This window comes from Erigeron canadensis, chromosome 7, assembly GCF_010389155.1.
Source record: "Erigeron canadensis isolate Cc75 chromosome 7, C_canadensis_v1, whole genome shotgun sequence".
NCBI classification, from domain to species: domain Eukaryota; kingdom Viridiplantae; phylum Streptophyta; class Magnoliopsida; order Asterales; family Asteraceae; genus Erigeron; species Erigeron canadensis.
The window spans coordinates 36,254,771-36,271,375 of record NC_057767.1 but is presented as its reverse complement, the minus strand read 5'-3'; the positions used below and the strand labels follow the sequence as shown (position 1 = coordinate 36,271,375).

Sequence of the window (16,605 nt, the reverse complement as noted above, 5' to 3'; positions counted from 1 at the left end):
ACCTCACCTTATCTTACTCACACTCTTTACACCGTGAAATACACACGAAAATCATCACCAACGACGTCATACTTCCAATGTGGCATCGTTGTTATGCCGACAACTCAGCTTTTTGTAAAACCTGAGCAACCCTCCTTTAGTATGTAAAGAGGGATATATATATATACTTCTTTTTTTATTATATACATAAGAATGTCTTAATTTTTTTTATACAGAAAAAGGACCGTTAAATTAGTTACAACTTTTATATCAAAATAACTATATCATTATCGAATTTATTATTACATAAACATAACATTAGTCTCTTTAGTTTAGATAATTAAAATTTGTGTATCTAATTAATATTATAATAAAGTATATATAAAATTGGAAGAATAAATAAGTTTGACATACTTTTATTGATTTATATATATATATATATATGTATATGTAAATATTGGTTTCCCTAGAAGTTAAATCTTAATATTTTACTATAAATAAACAAATAAAAGATTATATAAATTTTCACAATTTATTTTATTTGTATATTGAATTAATCTTTTTTTAACATCAAGAGTATATTAAATAATTGATTAATTAATTTCAAATAACTATAAATAGCCCCCTAAATTGTCTTAATGGGTCAGCTTAGACATCCAAGTTGATCTAACTTAAGTAAGTATAAACTAAGTCAACTTATAACTTAGAAATTAAACATTCTTTTACACTATGTGTTATCAAAAAATCTAATCAATTACGATAGGAATCAACATGTATATACAACTAAACAACTTCGATATATAAATTAATATTATAAAATAATGATATCATTACGAAATTCTTTATCGAAGACACACAACATTAGTCCTCATAGTTTTATATAATTAACTTCTTATATTTAGCTTAATTTTTTTTAAATTTTTTCTGTCGACTTTACAAAAATAAAAACCCAAAATTTCAGTCTTTTTTTACTCCTTAGCCTGTTACCCAGAAAAAAAAGTTTTATTCATTTTCCATACAATGATACTTGAAACACTAACTTTAAAAAGTTATCTAAAATTGAATTTTTATATAGAAGTAAAAAAAATATATATAAATCTAATTAAAAAATTGATATATGTTAAATACCTTTTAAAAAGTTGATATTTATCTTTTAAAAAAAGGTATTTATTGCTCGCTTGAGCACTAATCATATAAAATATCAAATGTAAGTGTAATGCGTAGATATTGCTATGATGCTTTGATAATTTATATAAAAACTATTTTTTATTTTGTTAATTTTTCTTTATGTGTGTATGTATATAAACATTAAATTACGTGAAAGATCGTAAAACATGACTAATATAGTTACATGACTTAAAAAAGAAGTCAAATCTATATTCAGTTCTTAATTATAGTCAGTTAAACAAATATCATCTTGAATTTCAAACTGTCACTTAATACTAAAATTTTAAGTTTTACTAATTGTTTATAAAAACATAAAATCATGAAATTTTATGTCTTTTTTTCTCTCTCTATATTAGACATATTTTAACTTTGAATGTATTTGCGATAGTTTTCAATGAAAGTTTGTTTATTTATAAATTAGCTCATTTTAACATGATAATAATTTACATCTTTTGCATTATGATACTAATTAATCCGTTTTCTACATCTTATATCTATATTTGTCAATTTACAATATTATGAAACGATAATATGTCATTAATTAATTAAATATATATTCTCTCGCGTATTACGCGGGATAATAATCTAGTTAAAATAATAAACAAATACTCAACTAATCAATTGATTAATCACAATAATCAATTTCTCAATAATAATTAAATCAACATGACAATACATAATGAGTTTCCTCTGGAATTGAAGTTAGGTATATGAAAAGGCATGTCGTTGAGCTAAATTTGTCGTTAAAAAAAATATAATAAATCAACACATGTTTAAATATCCTAATTCTTTTTTAAGTATATATTTTTACATTTACCGTGTAAGTTTTTTTTCTTCTAAATATTAATCCTTATATTGATAATGTTGTAAAATACACGTATTTGACACGGGTCTAAAATCTGGTTAAGTATTATTGTTAATAACAAATTAAATTGATATATGACTTACTATGAAAAAATCCAACAAATTTAGGGCGATGTTTGCACTTTTGAAGATTGTTGACTTTTAGTTGAGTCAATGATGATGTTAGGGCTTTTATCTTTTACCTCTTCACAGCCCCATTTTTTTGTTCTTTCTTGGAGGGCCAGTGTTTGTGGTCAAAAAGTGAAATTTATACCCACAAGGATCTCCAATGGTTATTATTTGTTTTCTTAATTTTTTTACTCAAATGGTAAAAGATTAAAAAAAAAAAATTTAAAAACTCACAAAAAAAAATAAAATTACTCCGTATCTATAATCACATAGTATTGATGAATATGGTCGATCCATATTAGCACTAGTTACATACATTCCTAAATAAATTAAGCTTCAAAAGCACCGTATTTGTTAGATTAAAAACGTGTACAATATTTTGGAAAAATATTTAACTATGTAATTTTAGTTATGTTTTTTTTTTGAAAGGTATTCACAGTCCTCGCGACCTAATTAATTATAATGTATCAAACAAATTTCCAGTATGCTAAAGTTTACTCATTCTACCCAACTAAGCCTATATTGCTTTGCTCTGTTCTTGAACCAAAGGTACCGAGCACTTTAATGCTTTGAGTGATCTTCACCGGGCTAACCTCCACGTTGTTGAACCTCTTGTCATTCCGTGCTTTCCATAGACACCAACACGTAATTTTAGTTATGTAATTGACATATTCTCACTTATCAGTCAATAACTAAAAATAAATTATAAATTACGTCTCCTTGTTTAATAAAAAAGAGTAAAGAACACAGACACATGCAAACTCGACTAATGTGAGTCTGATTCAAGTGTTGACTTTGAACACCATTTATATATCAACAGAAGAAGAAAACCACGCGTAACCAAACTAAATTTATGCTGTTCCCTCTTAATTTCATCTCATCTTTAGAAATTACACAAAGGAAAAGAAAGTTTTCGTTTGCTTGCTTTCTGAATAAAGTAAAGCAAGCATGCCATACTTGATCGAAAGAAATAAAAAGGATATATGAAATACCAAACAAGAAACATATGGTGTTTGGAAGGAGTAAAGGTCAATGTGATGCAGAATCATCAGATAACTGTCACTAAATAAGCTACTCAACCTTATTGGTTTGCTATAATACATCAGACGTTCCAAGATGCTAGGGTTGATGAGATCTGACCAGTCATCATACTAGTGACTATTGATAGTGGAGCAAACCGACACTATTGAGTTACAATCAGTAGTGTAATGTAATGTAATTCCCATAACCAGGACAAGGCCAGGAAACGAACTTGCATAGCTAAACCATGAACCAAAAAGTGCACGCCCCTAGCCGGTAAGACTGCAGACCATTCAAGTAACCCACACCGAAACTACCAATGCAAACTGAAACTGGCTGTACTCTAAAGCTATGGTCTAGTTTTGACAACCCCATAGGCTGTTTAGAGACGCAAACATCATTACAAATTGATATTATGAGCCTATGCATAGAAGACATGCAAATCGGCAAGCAATCAAGCGTCTATCAATCCTAATTGTATACTATATTGGAAACTGAGGAAACCGTGAGTAATCAAAAGCAAAATTACTATATTCCGTCATAATTTCATCTCATCTTCATACCGAGTTCATTACACAAAATGATTACGTAAACAAAAGTTTTCAGCTGCTTGCTTTCTGAATATAGTAGACTAAGCATATTATTCGATAAAAACACAATAATGAAACCAAAACAATAATCATAAAGTACTGATTGAGTGTATACGCTTAATAGGCAGAGTACTTATCACCAGTGCCAGGCCACAATTTCTTGTAAGCTGAGATAAGTGAAGGAATAACTGCTGCAAGTGCAAGTGAAAGATGTTCTGAACTGCTAGTCTTGATTGTGATCTGACCACTCATCTTATTGTTGATACCGGCCCGAACCGCCACCTTTGAATTACGCCCAGCAGAGAATTGGGCCAGACTATTGAAACCCAATGCCAAATCACCTCTCCACTTTATGATAGACAATCCAAATGTTGACTGGACTTGGCCAATTGGGTAATCGAGCTCCCGACGCTGCATCTCTATGTTGGCTCCATAAGCAGAATCAGATTGAAACTTAACTGTGCCAGCGCTCCCAATGATTGAGTATTGTCTCCCGAGTGCAACCTGATCCTCGACTTTGAATCCCGTGACCACATTTTCACCAAGAAACGTGACTGATATTCCTGCGGCAGTCTTGTTTTTCTTCAAATTCTTGAACTTGGTTTCACCTCTAACAATGTAAGCAAGCTGCTTCCCAATTGGTTGAATGTCAAAACCGGCCATACTAGAAACATTCTCCCCGTGCTTTGCAGAAACCGAAGAATCCAAATTAATGCTGAAGTCTTTCTTGTCTTTGGTGACTTGGACAGAAACTGAAGCAGGAAACTTATTGGCAATTGCGATAGTTTGTTCAAGATTGACTCCATCATATCCACAATCATGGTCCCAACCATGGGTATCAAGGACAGGACGAGCCAAGAACTGTGAAGTAGGCTCCAAGAATCGAAATCGGTAAGCAGGGTTATCGCTATCGAATGACGGTGGTAATGCCATGTCTGGTAAAGGAACCGCCACAGGTGCTGGTGCATCTCCTTCACCTTCTTCCTCTTGATAAACTTGATCATTCACAGCATCTTTGCCTCTCTTTTTCATCTCTTTCATTCTTTTCAATTCTTCTTTCCATTGTTTCTTCTGTAGAAGCTTCACACGGTAATCGTATTCATCAAAGTAAGCTTTCTTTTGCTCTCTGCTAAGCTTTGCAAGTTGAGATTTTTTCAAAGGTTTAAAAGGCGGGAGCTGATCATACTCATCTTCATCTTCCTCCTGGTCAGAATCTGTCAAATCTGCCAAGTCAACATCCGAATCACCACCATCGCCACCCTGTTCAGACGAGAGCTTCGGGTGTGCACGAGACTGTAACATTGAAGATAACATGTATGGCAGAGGTGGAGAGCGCACACGGAAGCCAAATAGCCTACGATTGTTGTCATATGGGTCTTGTGGTTTTGTCAGAGAATTTGCTTCTGATAAAATCTTAATCGAGTAGCAAAGCATAAGTAGCTGGGGTCTCCAAGTCTGACCATTGGGAAGTACCTTTTGACCATCTCGATTCTTACGACATGACTGATGGTTTTCAACAAGAGACACTGGATTCATCAAACTTGGGCTCATCATTCTTAAATCACCAACAGCTTGACCAATGGCTTGTTGAACCACGTGGGAACGTTGAGTCACAAACATCTCATAACTCAAAGGGACTCCATTTGATCCCTCTGGAGGAGCAGACGCGCTATGTGTAAAAGTAACAATTGCATTTCGCCAGATAGCCGCGCCCAGTGAACTGGTTATGGTCTTCAACAAAGGGATGTCGTTATGATCTCGGGTCTGTGCATCCAGACGGTCTACGTAAAGAACAATATCTACCGGATATTTCTTTATGAACTTCTTTGCTGATGCCAATACACTCCTGTTAAACCCTTGCTCCATTACAGAGGTTCGAAGGCCAGGTGAATCAAAAACCCGAACTGTAACTCCATTTACCACACCACGTATCTCCTTCACTGAATTGGTAGCGGGCTGAAAAGCACTGATCACGGTTTTTTCTTCCCCAAAAATAGAGTTTATGGTTGCACTTTTGCCAACCCCAGCTTTACCAATGACTAAAATGTTCAGGGAGAAGTCCAAGTCACTGCCAGCGGCTTCAAGCTCCATAGCTGTCCTTTTTGCAGCATCAATATTAAAAGATTGACCAGTCTGTCTACCTGCAATGAGTGCTAGCCTGTACAGAACCTGTGCAGCCACAGAGTCCTCTGGTGAAAGGCCTAATTTGTGCACAAGTCTTAAAAACTTCACCCTCATGGACTGTAACTTCTCAAGCTTTTTCCTTTCTTCATCAGTTAAAATGGTATCAGTTTCACCGGCACTCATAAGATTTGATGGATTGAAAAGACTGGAACGGGTTGCGGGCCTTTGGGGTGCTCTCATGGCCTGGAACGAAGAACCCAACCCTGCAGGGCGTTCCACAGTGAAAAGCCTGGAACCATCTTGAGATGAAAACGTAATGTTTCCACCTTCTGATCCACCATCGGCTGCTGCTTTCAAAAGTGCAGCTAAAGCAGCTGAGTCAAATAATTCTTCTTTACCGTCTTCTTCTTCATCATCTTCTTCGTCAGAATCAGTAACGATCTGACCATCAACCATCTGTGAACGGTCTTGCGAACTCTCTCCACCAGTATTGGAACTCCCACCTTCCAACTCCTCCATAAACTGCTTGGCAGCTTCCGAGCTTCCAAAAACTACGCCATCTGTCTCTTCTTCATCTGAATGAGAATCATCCATGTAGCCTTCTTCATTATCATCATCCTTTTCTGCAGATTCCTCCAAAACAAATTTGTCAGCCGGACCGTTTTCCGTGTCTACACCTGCAGAAACATCACCAGCATCCATATGCTTTGCCTTCACATCTGCATCATCAGATACATCTTCATCTAAAACTTGTTTTGCCTCAGTGGAACCATCAGGGGGAGATTTATCCAAAACTTCTGTTTCCTCGGTTATACCATCAGGTATAGATTTCTCCAAAGCTTCAGTCACCTGAGTTGCATCAGCTACAGGCACATCTTCAACATCACCCAAAACCGTCTTCACAACCACCGACCCATTTTCTCTGCCCTCGTAATCAACTTCTTTTTCGACTTCCCCCTCTACATTCTTCTCTACATCTACCCCTACCAATTCCTCCACATCCAAAGACGAAAACTTCCCATCTGTCACTCCCACAACCTCCTTATCCACAACCTCTTCCAAAACCCTGTCTATCTTCTCAGATAAACCCGACTCATCAGTTCCACCCACCACATCTTCCTCCTTATTACTAAACACCACCGCCACCCCTGCCTTTCCCGGTATCCCCAAATCAACATCTATAGCTTCAACAACAGAATCCTCTTCCACCTTCTGAACATCCTTACCTTCCTCCACCTCACCCGTCTCAACATCCTCCTTACTCTTAACCACTGCCACTCCTGGTTCTACCACATCAACATCTATCGCTTCCACTACCGCATCCCCTAGTTTCACATCATCACCCGATTCCAATTCAACATCTTTACTCTCCACCTGCACTTCACTCCCACTCCCACCACCCGATTCCAACTCAACCGATTCTACCTTAACCGTCTCGTTATCGTCACCACCACCAACCAACAACACCTCCTCATCCTCATCCTCATCATCTCCACCTGTCTCCACACCAACCACCACACCCTCACTAACCTTATCCACCTCATCTTTCGTCTTTTCGACATCATCATTCGGACTCAAAACACGGGATTCTAGGGTTTCATTTCCACCACCTAAATTATCCTTATCATTCTTACTACTATCTGTATCTAAATTATCATTCTTATCATCTGTATCTATATAATTAGTTTCAAAAGCTTCTTCTTCACCACTAGCAAATTCATCATCAGAATTCAAATTCAAATTCAAATTACTATTAATAACAACTTTACCGGAATCCACGGAACCGTTAACGGAATCAGCGCCTGCGATAGGAGACGTTGATGACGTGTCTTCTTTTGACAACTCCATTAAAAATATCGAATAGGATTTCAATAAAAATACACACACTATAGGTGTGTGTAAAATTTATGGTTTATATGGAAATTAGGGTTTATGAGTGTTTTTGTGTGTGAGAAATTTGGGGATAAGGATTTTGATAAGGTTTATATTTTGTTTTTTTGAAGAGTAGATGATAGTGAAAAATGTTATATATATATATTTTGCAGCCGCTGGAAATGAGGAGAGAGTTACAAAAAAAAAAAAAAAAGTTTTGTTTGGGGGTGAGAGTCGTGGGGGTTGGGTTTTGTTTGATGGGCTTTTTGGTTTGGTAGTATTTTTTTTATTTTTTTTTTATAGTAAATTTTGCTAAAAATTTTTTGCTGTGATTCGATAGTGAAAGGTCTAGCATATATTGTTTTAACCGGGTCTGCGTTAGAGGAATACAAAAAATATAACCCAAAATTTTACATCCAAAACAAATAAAAGTAGAAAAAAATTACATCAAACTTAAGCCAAAGTCACCTTATCTAGTATCAATGACATTTAATCCGTTCTAATAAAAGTGTTTGCCTTAATTTCATCTAACATCCTCTCTACCTAATTGAATTTATCCTTATAGCTCGACTTTTCAATATATATGACCACATATTTAACAAATTTGCGAATTTATTTACTATCCATATTTTTTAAGTGTGAGTTTCAATATTTACATACACTAGTTTATGCTTGATAATAATATTTGCAGAGAAGTTTTGAATATCTATTTTCAAACAATATGGTTAGATGGTTAGTTTATGGAAGAATTTGGAAGTCAGAAAAAAGTTTATATCGAAGTGGCCAAAAAAGATAACATCGATGATTGGGTTTTCCACATTTTGTTTTCAAATGCTTGGTTCCAGTTTAATGGCCTTTATCCCTCCAATATTCTACATTTTATGTAATTTTTTTTACTAACAAATGATGTTAATTTGGTAATAGTAATTATATAGCGTTCATTATCTTTTTAGATTGAAAAGATACACATCAGTCTTACGAGACTAATACTCGTATAATCAATGGCGGAGCCAATATTTTTATTTTGTGTCGCCGAATAATTTTCATGATTTTTATTTTAGGGTTGCCGAATAATTTATTTATTTAAAAGTTGCAAGAATGGTCTATGTGTTGCGAATCAATGATATCTGGCCACATGCATATTTGACGACACCCTCCAATGATTTTGTTAAAAATGGACTAATCTTGCAAAAAAAAAAAAATCAAAATAAGGACCTCATTGCTCGTGAACTTAAAAAGAGATCCCTATTGCTATAATAAACAAATTACGGGGACCAATCTTGCAATTCTCAAATAAATAATCTAAATCAATAACATCAATCTTTAAAGGTTTTTTTTTCTGAAGAAAAGATTTTCTTTTAAACATCTCTAGTGGGTTGAAGGAAAACTTTTTTTTGAAAGAAAAAATCTTTGTAAATTTAAGATTCATGTTATTGGATTGAATAGTTTTTCATGAGTAGATTTATAATCCTCATCTTTTTGATCAAAAGGTTTTTTCTTGTATAGTAATAAGAAAAAAAATTCATTGGAAAATTTGATCTTTTAGTAGATTGAAGATGATGGATTAATTATATGATAAAATAAAATAAAAAATTAAAAGTTTTTCTTCATTTTATATGCTCTAAGCTATAAATCTCATTGGTGACACAATCAAACGACAATCGACATTGGGTACACCAAAATGGTGCCTTTTGGACGGTAATTGATTGGTGGAAGAAAAAGAATGAAATCAAGTTTTTTGAAGTCTAAACCAGGCCCATTTAATATATTGAAAACCCATGATGATGGACTAGTTCGAAAGTAAAATGGATGAACCCATTAAACCTTGGGCTTTTAAGTTAGTTAGCATTTGATTTAAACCTTATAAGATAAAATGAAAGATAACGAAAGAAACATAACTAGTTTATTTATTATACTTAACGAAAATGATCAATTATTATTAACTTTAACCGACTCAAGAATATTTTATCCAAAAAAGTCATAAAGTAAGTCAAATACTATATCTACTATCTATTAGTATTACTTTTCTAAAACATGGCTTAGACAAATATTTTCATATATGTTTCTTTTTATCTTCTGCAAGTGAATTCCTAATTCGACGGAAACAAATTGACAATGGTGGAAACAAGACATCATTCTTCATCATCTCCATCCAAACGCACACTATCGTCACCAAGTTCGTCGCCAACCCGTACACACAAACGATCTAAGGTAAAAAGTCGGTAATAATTTGAAAGATCGATATACCTGATGATCATGTATGTGCATGAACCTATAAAGCTCAATACATATATAATATATTGTGATTTGTGAAACATGTTTGTTAATAAAAGTACATCATTCGTGTTGTATCATATTACTATGTGCAAGATATTGATTGCATTTAGATATTTATTTACTTTGGTGATTGTAGGTTACAAGTGATATTCATGAAAAGCCTCGAGTGAAAGACCAATCGTTGATTTCAGGTTAGTTGCACTAACATTGAACTAAACATATATGTTAAAAAATTTATTATTATTATAATGTAGTTTTCTATGGTTAAATCTTGATTTGTAGGCGATCGAAGTGTTACGAAATCAAATTTTAGTATTGACGTTGTATTGGGGAAAATAATTTCACAATGCTCACAGGTTGGTTATGTATTTAATATTTTTGAAAATTGTATTAGAAGTAAAACTTTTAATTTATTTATATTTTTAACATAGAATCTTTTCATATATTAATATTTTAATATTTATTGTATAATAAATACTGTAATGATTTGACCATATATTTTTTATAAATAAAATGTAAATGGTTTTTTACATAAGTCAGGTGTGACATCCATATATTCTAGTCCCTCTTAATATTTTAAAGCATTTATATGTTGTTAGTGAAATGGGTAATTATTTAATGTTTATACGATGATTGACAACATGAAACAAAAATAAACACTATAACAAATATCTTTTTATTTATGAAACGGTAGCTTTATGTTTAACGTTTTTTAATATATTTAATTTCAATTTTGGAGGAAACTTATTTTTAATATATTTACTTTCAATTTTGGAGGAAACTTATTTTGAGAAAAATTCCGGCTCCATTATTAAGGACATTTTGATTATACCAATATTTAAACCTAAGTCTTCAAGATTTTCAAATATTATTACAAAGGAAAGTGATAAATCCTTATAAAAATTAGCCTAAAAATCCTCCTAAAACCATAAATAGGTGACAAGTGATATTCACTAATTCTCTTTCTTAATCTTGCCTCCTGATTTTGTCACATGTCTTCATCAAATAGTTAAAATGATTTTTAGGCTATTCTTTTAGGAGGATTAATCATTTCCCAATATTGCCTTAATTCTTCAAACACTGAGATCGCGTTTGGTTCGCAGATTCTGATAGAATTTGATGAAATTGGAATTGAATTCCATTCCTTAGTGTTGCTCAATGATGAAGGAATATCATTCCGTTTGAATGTCAACATTCATTCATTTGATGGAATCTTCATTTCATGGGGATGAGGAAATGAATCTCATTGTCTCTCACTTAAAATCTTTAAAAAATGAAAAACACTCCGTCAAATTTCATTCCATCAGATTTCATTTATTCCAAAAACATTATGTGAATCAAACGCGCCCTGAAATGTCTTAGACTCATTATTGGTATTTAAAAACCTTGACCAATCAATATAAGTCCTCGTACCAAATTACCTTAATGCAATGCATAAAATCCTCTTTACCTACCTACTCCATACACAAGAACACATAAATTCATTCAACCCGAAATATTGTTCCTTTCTGCCTCTTAACAACCACCCCCCTAATATTCCTATTTACACCCTTTTCCATACCTATTATTTATATTTATATTATTACTTAATATTCAATATATAATGATATATATGATTAATTAATTTGATAGTTTTAATATATTTTACAAAATTTAATGTTGATGCATTTTAAATTTTTTTTTTATGTTAATATACATGAATTCCATTCATTACTTTTGATCGGTCATGTGTCAATATTAGATTTTCTATCCGGTTTATAGGCTTACAAAATTCGTTATATTTATAATTTATCATATTATAAATTTATGTATCGACGTCAATATTCACGACTATAGAATATAAATCTAAAAAGTACTACGACTAATACTTATACTTATTTGATACTACTTATCCTATATTTTATGTATTTATCTCGATCTCAAAAGCTAATTATCTTATATATAAAAAAAAATCAAAAATCAAATAAAAATATAATCCTCTTTGGGGAGTGATTTTTATCAAAGTTTGGAAACTCGTGACTCGGGATCGGATTGGCGAGTGGGGGAGTCACGAGTTTTTAAAAACTCGGATCGGAATCGGGGAGAATTCGGATCAGGTTTTTATAAAGAAAATTTATATTTTTTAAAATTATATAGAATAAACTTCAAACTTAAAACATAATTGTTTAAAAACTTTAATATAATTCTTCAAAGTTCAAGCTTCATTCATTAGAATCATAAACTTAAACCAATTTAACATTTTCTTTTCTTTTTTTCAAAAAAAAAAAAATTTGACCAAAGTTGACCCGAGTTTTGACCCGATCCGGCCGATTCTTGACCGATCCACCCGATTTTTGACTGATCCAGGCGAGTTTGACCGAGTTTTACAAGCGACCAAGTCGTTGTCCGAGTTTTGACCCGATTCCAGCCAACTCGATCCTTTTAACCCTCGATTCCGATCCTGATTTCCCTGCCGAGTTTTACAACACTAATATTTATACAACAAAATTTAGTCATCTACAACAAAAGTACAAACTATATTACACAGTATACAACTGTATTATGCAGGATTTGTTGTAAATGGCTAAAATTTATTGTAGCAATATCACTTTCCTTAAATAAATAGTCCTGGTATCTTTTTCATTTCTATAATACGAGTATTATTTAAACGAGAGCAAGTACCCGCGCGTTGCGTCGGTGAGATGGTGGGGTGATACCTAGGTCATATAGTATGATAGGTTATAGGAGTTGATATGTCATAGTGTATGATAGTCAAATGCTTTAGCCGTACGGGCTCCGCTCTCGGATTTAAAAATTTGTCGAAAGTATATCGAATGACATCTCTAATGAGAGAGCATGAAATTTTAAGAACACTCATACAATTTTGTACGGCTTTATAATATATTATAGATATAGATAATAAATTTTATTTGATTAAATTACATATTATATCTCATTTCGTTGGTTTTGTTTCCTGTATATATATTTACAGTTTTGTCACCGTATTCTCCCCTCTTTTTCTTCTACCAAAATTCCAATCGCCGGAGATAATTTGACGATGGTGGAAACTCGCCGGAGCTCATCTTCATCCAAACGCACCCTTTCTTCTTCCCCAATTCCTTCCGGCAAAAGATCCAAGGTATTATCTTTATATATATATGTATATATATCTATAATTTTTTTGGGTTTTTTAATCAGGGTTTGAAAGTTTTGAAATTGATGATGGGAAATTAATAATCTTGACCTAATTGATGATGTTTGATTGTGATCGGTGGTTATAGGCGGCAGAAGCTGCGTCGTCGTCGACTACCGGAACGCCGGCGGAGCCAATTGAGACGGCGACGGTGGTTGTTAAAGATTCAGGTGGTGGTGGGTGTGATTCACAAGAACCGGAGGTCCGGTCGTCTGATCCGAATAAGGAAGTGAATGGTGTAGATTTGCCGGAAAAGTCTCCGGTTGCTGACGTGGAAGGCAATGGTCAGCCATTGGTTTCGCCTATGTCATTAGGTATGTGATTAAAGTGGAAATTTTTTGATTTTTTGGTTGAATTTTGGAAAAAGTTTGGATCTTTTTTAGTTTTTTGTTGTTTGTGATTTTTTTTTTTGTTGGTTGGATTGAATTTGTAGGGGAGTCTTTGATGGATGTGGAGAAGAAGACGAAAACGAAGACAAACGCGGCAAATGGTTCGAAACGGACGAAGAAACGACAGCTGAAATCTAATATTGGAGTGGCTTGGGGGAAGCTTCTTTCCCAGTGCCCTCAGGTAGGCCAGGCCTTTCAAGTTTCAACCTTTTGCTTTGGCTAAGTTAGAAGAGAATTAGTACTGTTATTGGAATTGAAATAGATATAAGAATGTGATCGAGTGGGTTTTCGCTATCAAGTGGTCATGGAACACGAAAAATTTAGAATCTGATAAGTGGGAGCAAGAAACGGCAGTGCAAGAGATAGTCTTTGGATGTGTGCATGCTAATTATAGTCTTAATAGTTGCAGTTAGTAACCAACATGATGCAAAAAATGTGATAAAGAGTACAAGTTTTCGACATTTGTCAAATTAGGGGGTTTTTGGAGGTGTGATAGTGCCAGAGAAGCAGATAGTGCAAGAGATAGTTTTTAGAGGTGTTTTTGCCTATTAAAGTTATGATTTTTATTTCTGATGGTGTTGAATCCTACCTTTTTGTATCAGTTTTGTTGCAGAAAGTTTCAAACTGGTTGTTTGACACCCTAATTATATAAAATTGCTATATATTTCGTAAATTTATTTATGTGTGTATATCTATTCTGATGTCCAGAATCCTCATATTGTCATGGATCGTGAGATTTTCACGATTGGTCAAAGTCACCAATGTGATTTGTGGATTAGTGATAAAACCGTCAGCGACTCATTGTGTAGCCTGAGGCACATAGAGTCACAGGTATTCTATTTTTACTTGCTATTTTCTTAATTAGTTGATTGTTGCTAGTGATTCGTTACAATTTCTCTTTGTAATATAAATCTGGTTCTTTGTGTAGCAAGGAGGTGCATCAATCACTTTACTTGAAATCACCGGCGGCAAGGGTGCGGTTAAGGTTAATGGCAAGATATGCCCTAAAAGGTCAACGTGGCCACTTAGAGCTGGAGATGAATTAATTTTTAGCTCTTCAGGACGACATGCTTATGTATCCTTTAAGGAAGTGTTTGTCATTAGCTTGTTTTCTGACTTATCTTCGTTTCATGGTACAGCTAGTGCTTTGGATCCATTTACCTATGAATGGGTTGATTCGGTTATTTTTTATGAATTAATCTCAAATAAGTCAGACCCAGAGACTCATTTTAAATGGGATCCCTTAATGGGTCACACGAGCAGAAAGTTGGGCATAGTCATATGCTCAATTCTTCAATGTATACAATCTTCTAAGTTGTATCATTCGAAGATTCAATTATTATATCTGATTATTATAATTGTATTTTTTGTAATTGTAATCAACAAGTTGATAAATTTCAAAAGGTTGAAAGATTGATGTCGAGTTTTGCAGATCTGCCCAACCTGGCCGGTTATGCCATGCACGATACATGCTCAGTTTCAACCAAAACCTGGCCAGCTTTGACCCGTTGCTTAAACTGACTGACCCTTCTATTTGTTTCCATTATTTGTTCTTATCAAATTGATCAACTGTATTTACCGTTTATACATATGTGGCATTTTTCTTAACATACTCCTCAGATATTTCAGCAGCTATCTAATGATAATGTTGCCGCTGACGTGGCACCTTCGGTGAGCATACTAGAAGCACACAGTGGCTCATTAAAAGGATTACAGTTTGAGGCAAGATCTAGAGATCCATCTGCAGTTGCAGGAGCTTCAATATTGGCGTCTTTGTCTAGTATCCGGAAAGAGTTATCCCTTCTTCCCCCACTTTGTAAAGGCAAAGATTTACAACCTGGAATGCCAAATGTGCCTACTGCTTGTGAAGATACTCATGTAATAGACACTGAAATGAAGGATGTTTCTGATCCTAACGATAATGTAGCCGCTGATGTGCCACCAACAAGTGATAAAGGTAATGAAAATCTTGATGGTGGTTCTGCTGATGCCGAAACGGGTAACATCCCGCCTGCAAATCATGAGTTGAGACCACTGCTGCGTATGCTTGCGGGGTCATCAACTTCTGAGCTTGATATTATGAAAATTCTTGATGAGAGGAGAGAAATTAAAGGATTGTCAAAAGATACTGATCTGCCGATCTCGTTAGCATCTCGGCGCCAAGCATATAAAGATAGCTTACTCCAGGGAATTATCGATCCCAATACAGTTGAAGTTACATTTGATGATTTTCCGTATTATTTAAGGTGCAACCACTTACTCACGTTTTATTTATCTCATATTTAGGTCTTGATTTCTTGTATCTAGTAATCATACATATTTAATTTCAAGTTTCTACATACATAAGTTATATCTGGTTATTATGTTGATTAAATATCGACTGAATTTGACGGAGTAGAGAATACTAGAGGTCTATGTCTATTTCTTGGTTCCTTGTGAGACTAGGATGATTGGCATTTACATCTGTTAAGTTTCATGATTCATAGGACAGTAATTGCATATAATGTCTTTTTGTAGAATGATCGAGAATTTAAGATACAGTTTGAAATAGTTTTCGTTATATTAGTAGTGATCAAGCATTTTGAAATAACATATCTATAAAAGGTACAGAGCCTTTTGTCTAAGGTTTTAGTATATTATCCATATCTATGCTAGTATACATTGTATAATGCGTTTATCTTGTAGGCATCTCCAAAGTTTAAGAAATTCTTTGAAAAGTCTTATCCCTTAGATATCTAAAAGTCTAACAAAACAATCCCCTCTTTCGGTTATTTTAATATGTGCCCTAAGGGCACATATAAGAGTGCGTTTAGTGCACATCGGAAATTGAAAAAAGGTAGCGAAATTCTTCTTGAAAAATGCATTTTTCAGTTCTCGAGAAGAAGCTTGTTACCTTTTCCATATCCTGAGAAAAATCTTGTTAACTTAGGGCATATATTAGCAAAACGCAATTAACAATCATTTTTTAGCTCTTTGATTTCTTTTTCTGTATCATCTTTCTAATATTTTAGATAAGTAGAGTGACTATATATTTAATGAACTG

The 16,605-nt window shown here is 33.8% G+C and overlaps 2 protein-coding genes across 3 annotated transcripts in view; one reads left to right on the top strand and one right to left on the bottom strand.

Annotated features, from left to right (window-relative positions):
* Positions 1–3,648: 3,648 nt before the first annotated feature.
* Positions 3,649–7,837, bottom strand: LOC122609069 (translocase of chloroplast 159, chloroplastic). The gene has a single exon (XM_043782128.1). The coding sequence runs from the start codon at positions 7,698–7,700 to the stop codon at positions 3,846–3,848; it is 3,855 nt and encodes a 1,284-aa protein (XP_043638063.1). The 5' UTR covers positions 7,701–7,837; the 3' UTR covers positions 3,649–3,845.
* Positions 7,838–12,949: 5,112 nt separating this feature from the next.
* LOC122608730 overlaps positions 12,950–16,605 on the top strand; it is a 14,302-nt gene continuing 10,646 nt past the window's right edge. The window contains exons 1-6 of one of the 2 annotated variants that reach the window (XM_043781824.1): positions 12,950–13,119; positions 13,262–13,487; positions 13,607–13,743; positions 14,271–14,393; positions 14,491–14,637; positions 15,183–15,808. In XM_043781824.1, the coding sequence (XP_043637759.1) occupies positions 13,039–13,119; positions 13,262–13,487; positions 13,607–13,743; positions 14,271–14,393; positions 14,491–14,637; positions 15,183–15,808 (1,340 nt within the window). In that variant the 5' untranslated portion in view covers positions 12,950–13,038. The remainder of the gene's footprint in view (positions 13,120–13,261; positions 13,488–13,606; positions 13,744–14,270; positions 14,394–14,490; positions 14,638–15,182; positions 15,809–16,605) is intronic. The other variant, XM_043781823.1, reaches the window with a different exon arrangement.

What these genes read in the sequence shown, in the direction of transcription:
- LOC122609069 (XM_043782128.1), bottom strand. Translation starts at nt 7,700, where the DNA reads ATGGAGTTGTCAAAAGAAGACACGTCATCAACGTCTCCTATCGCAGGC.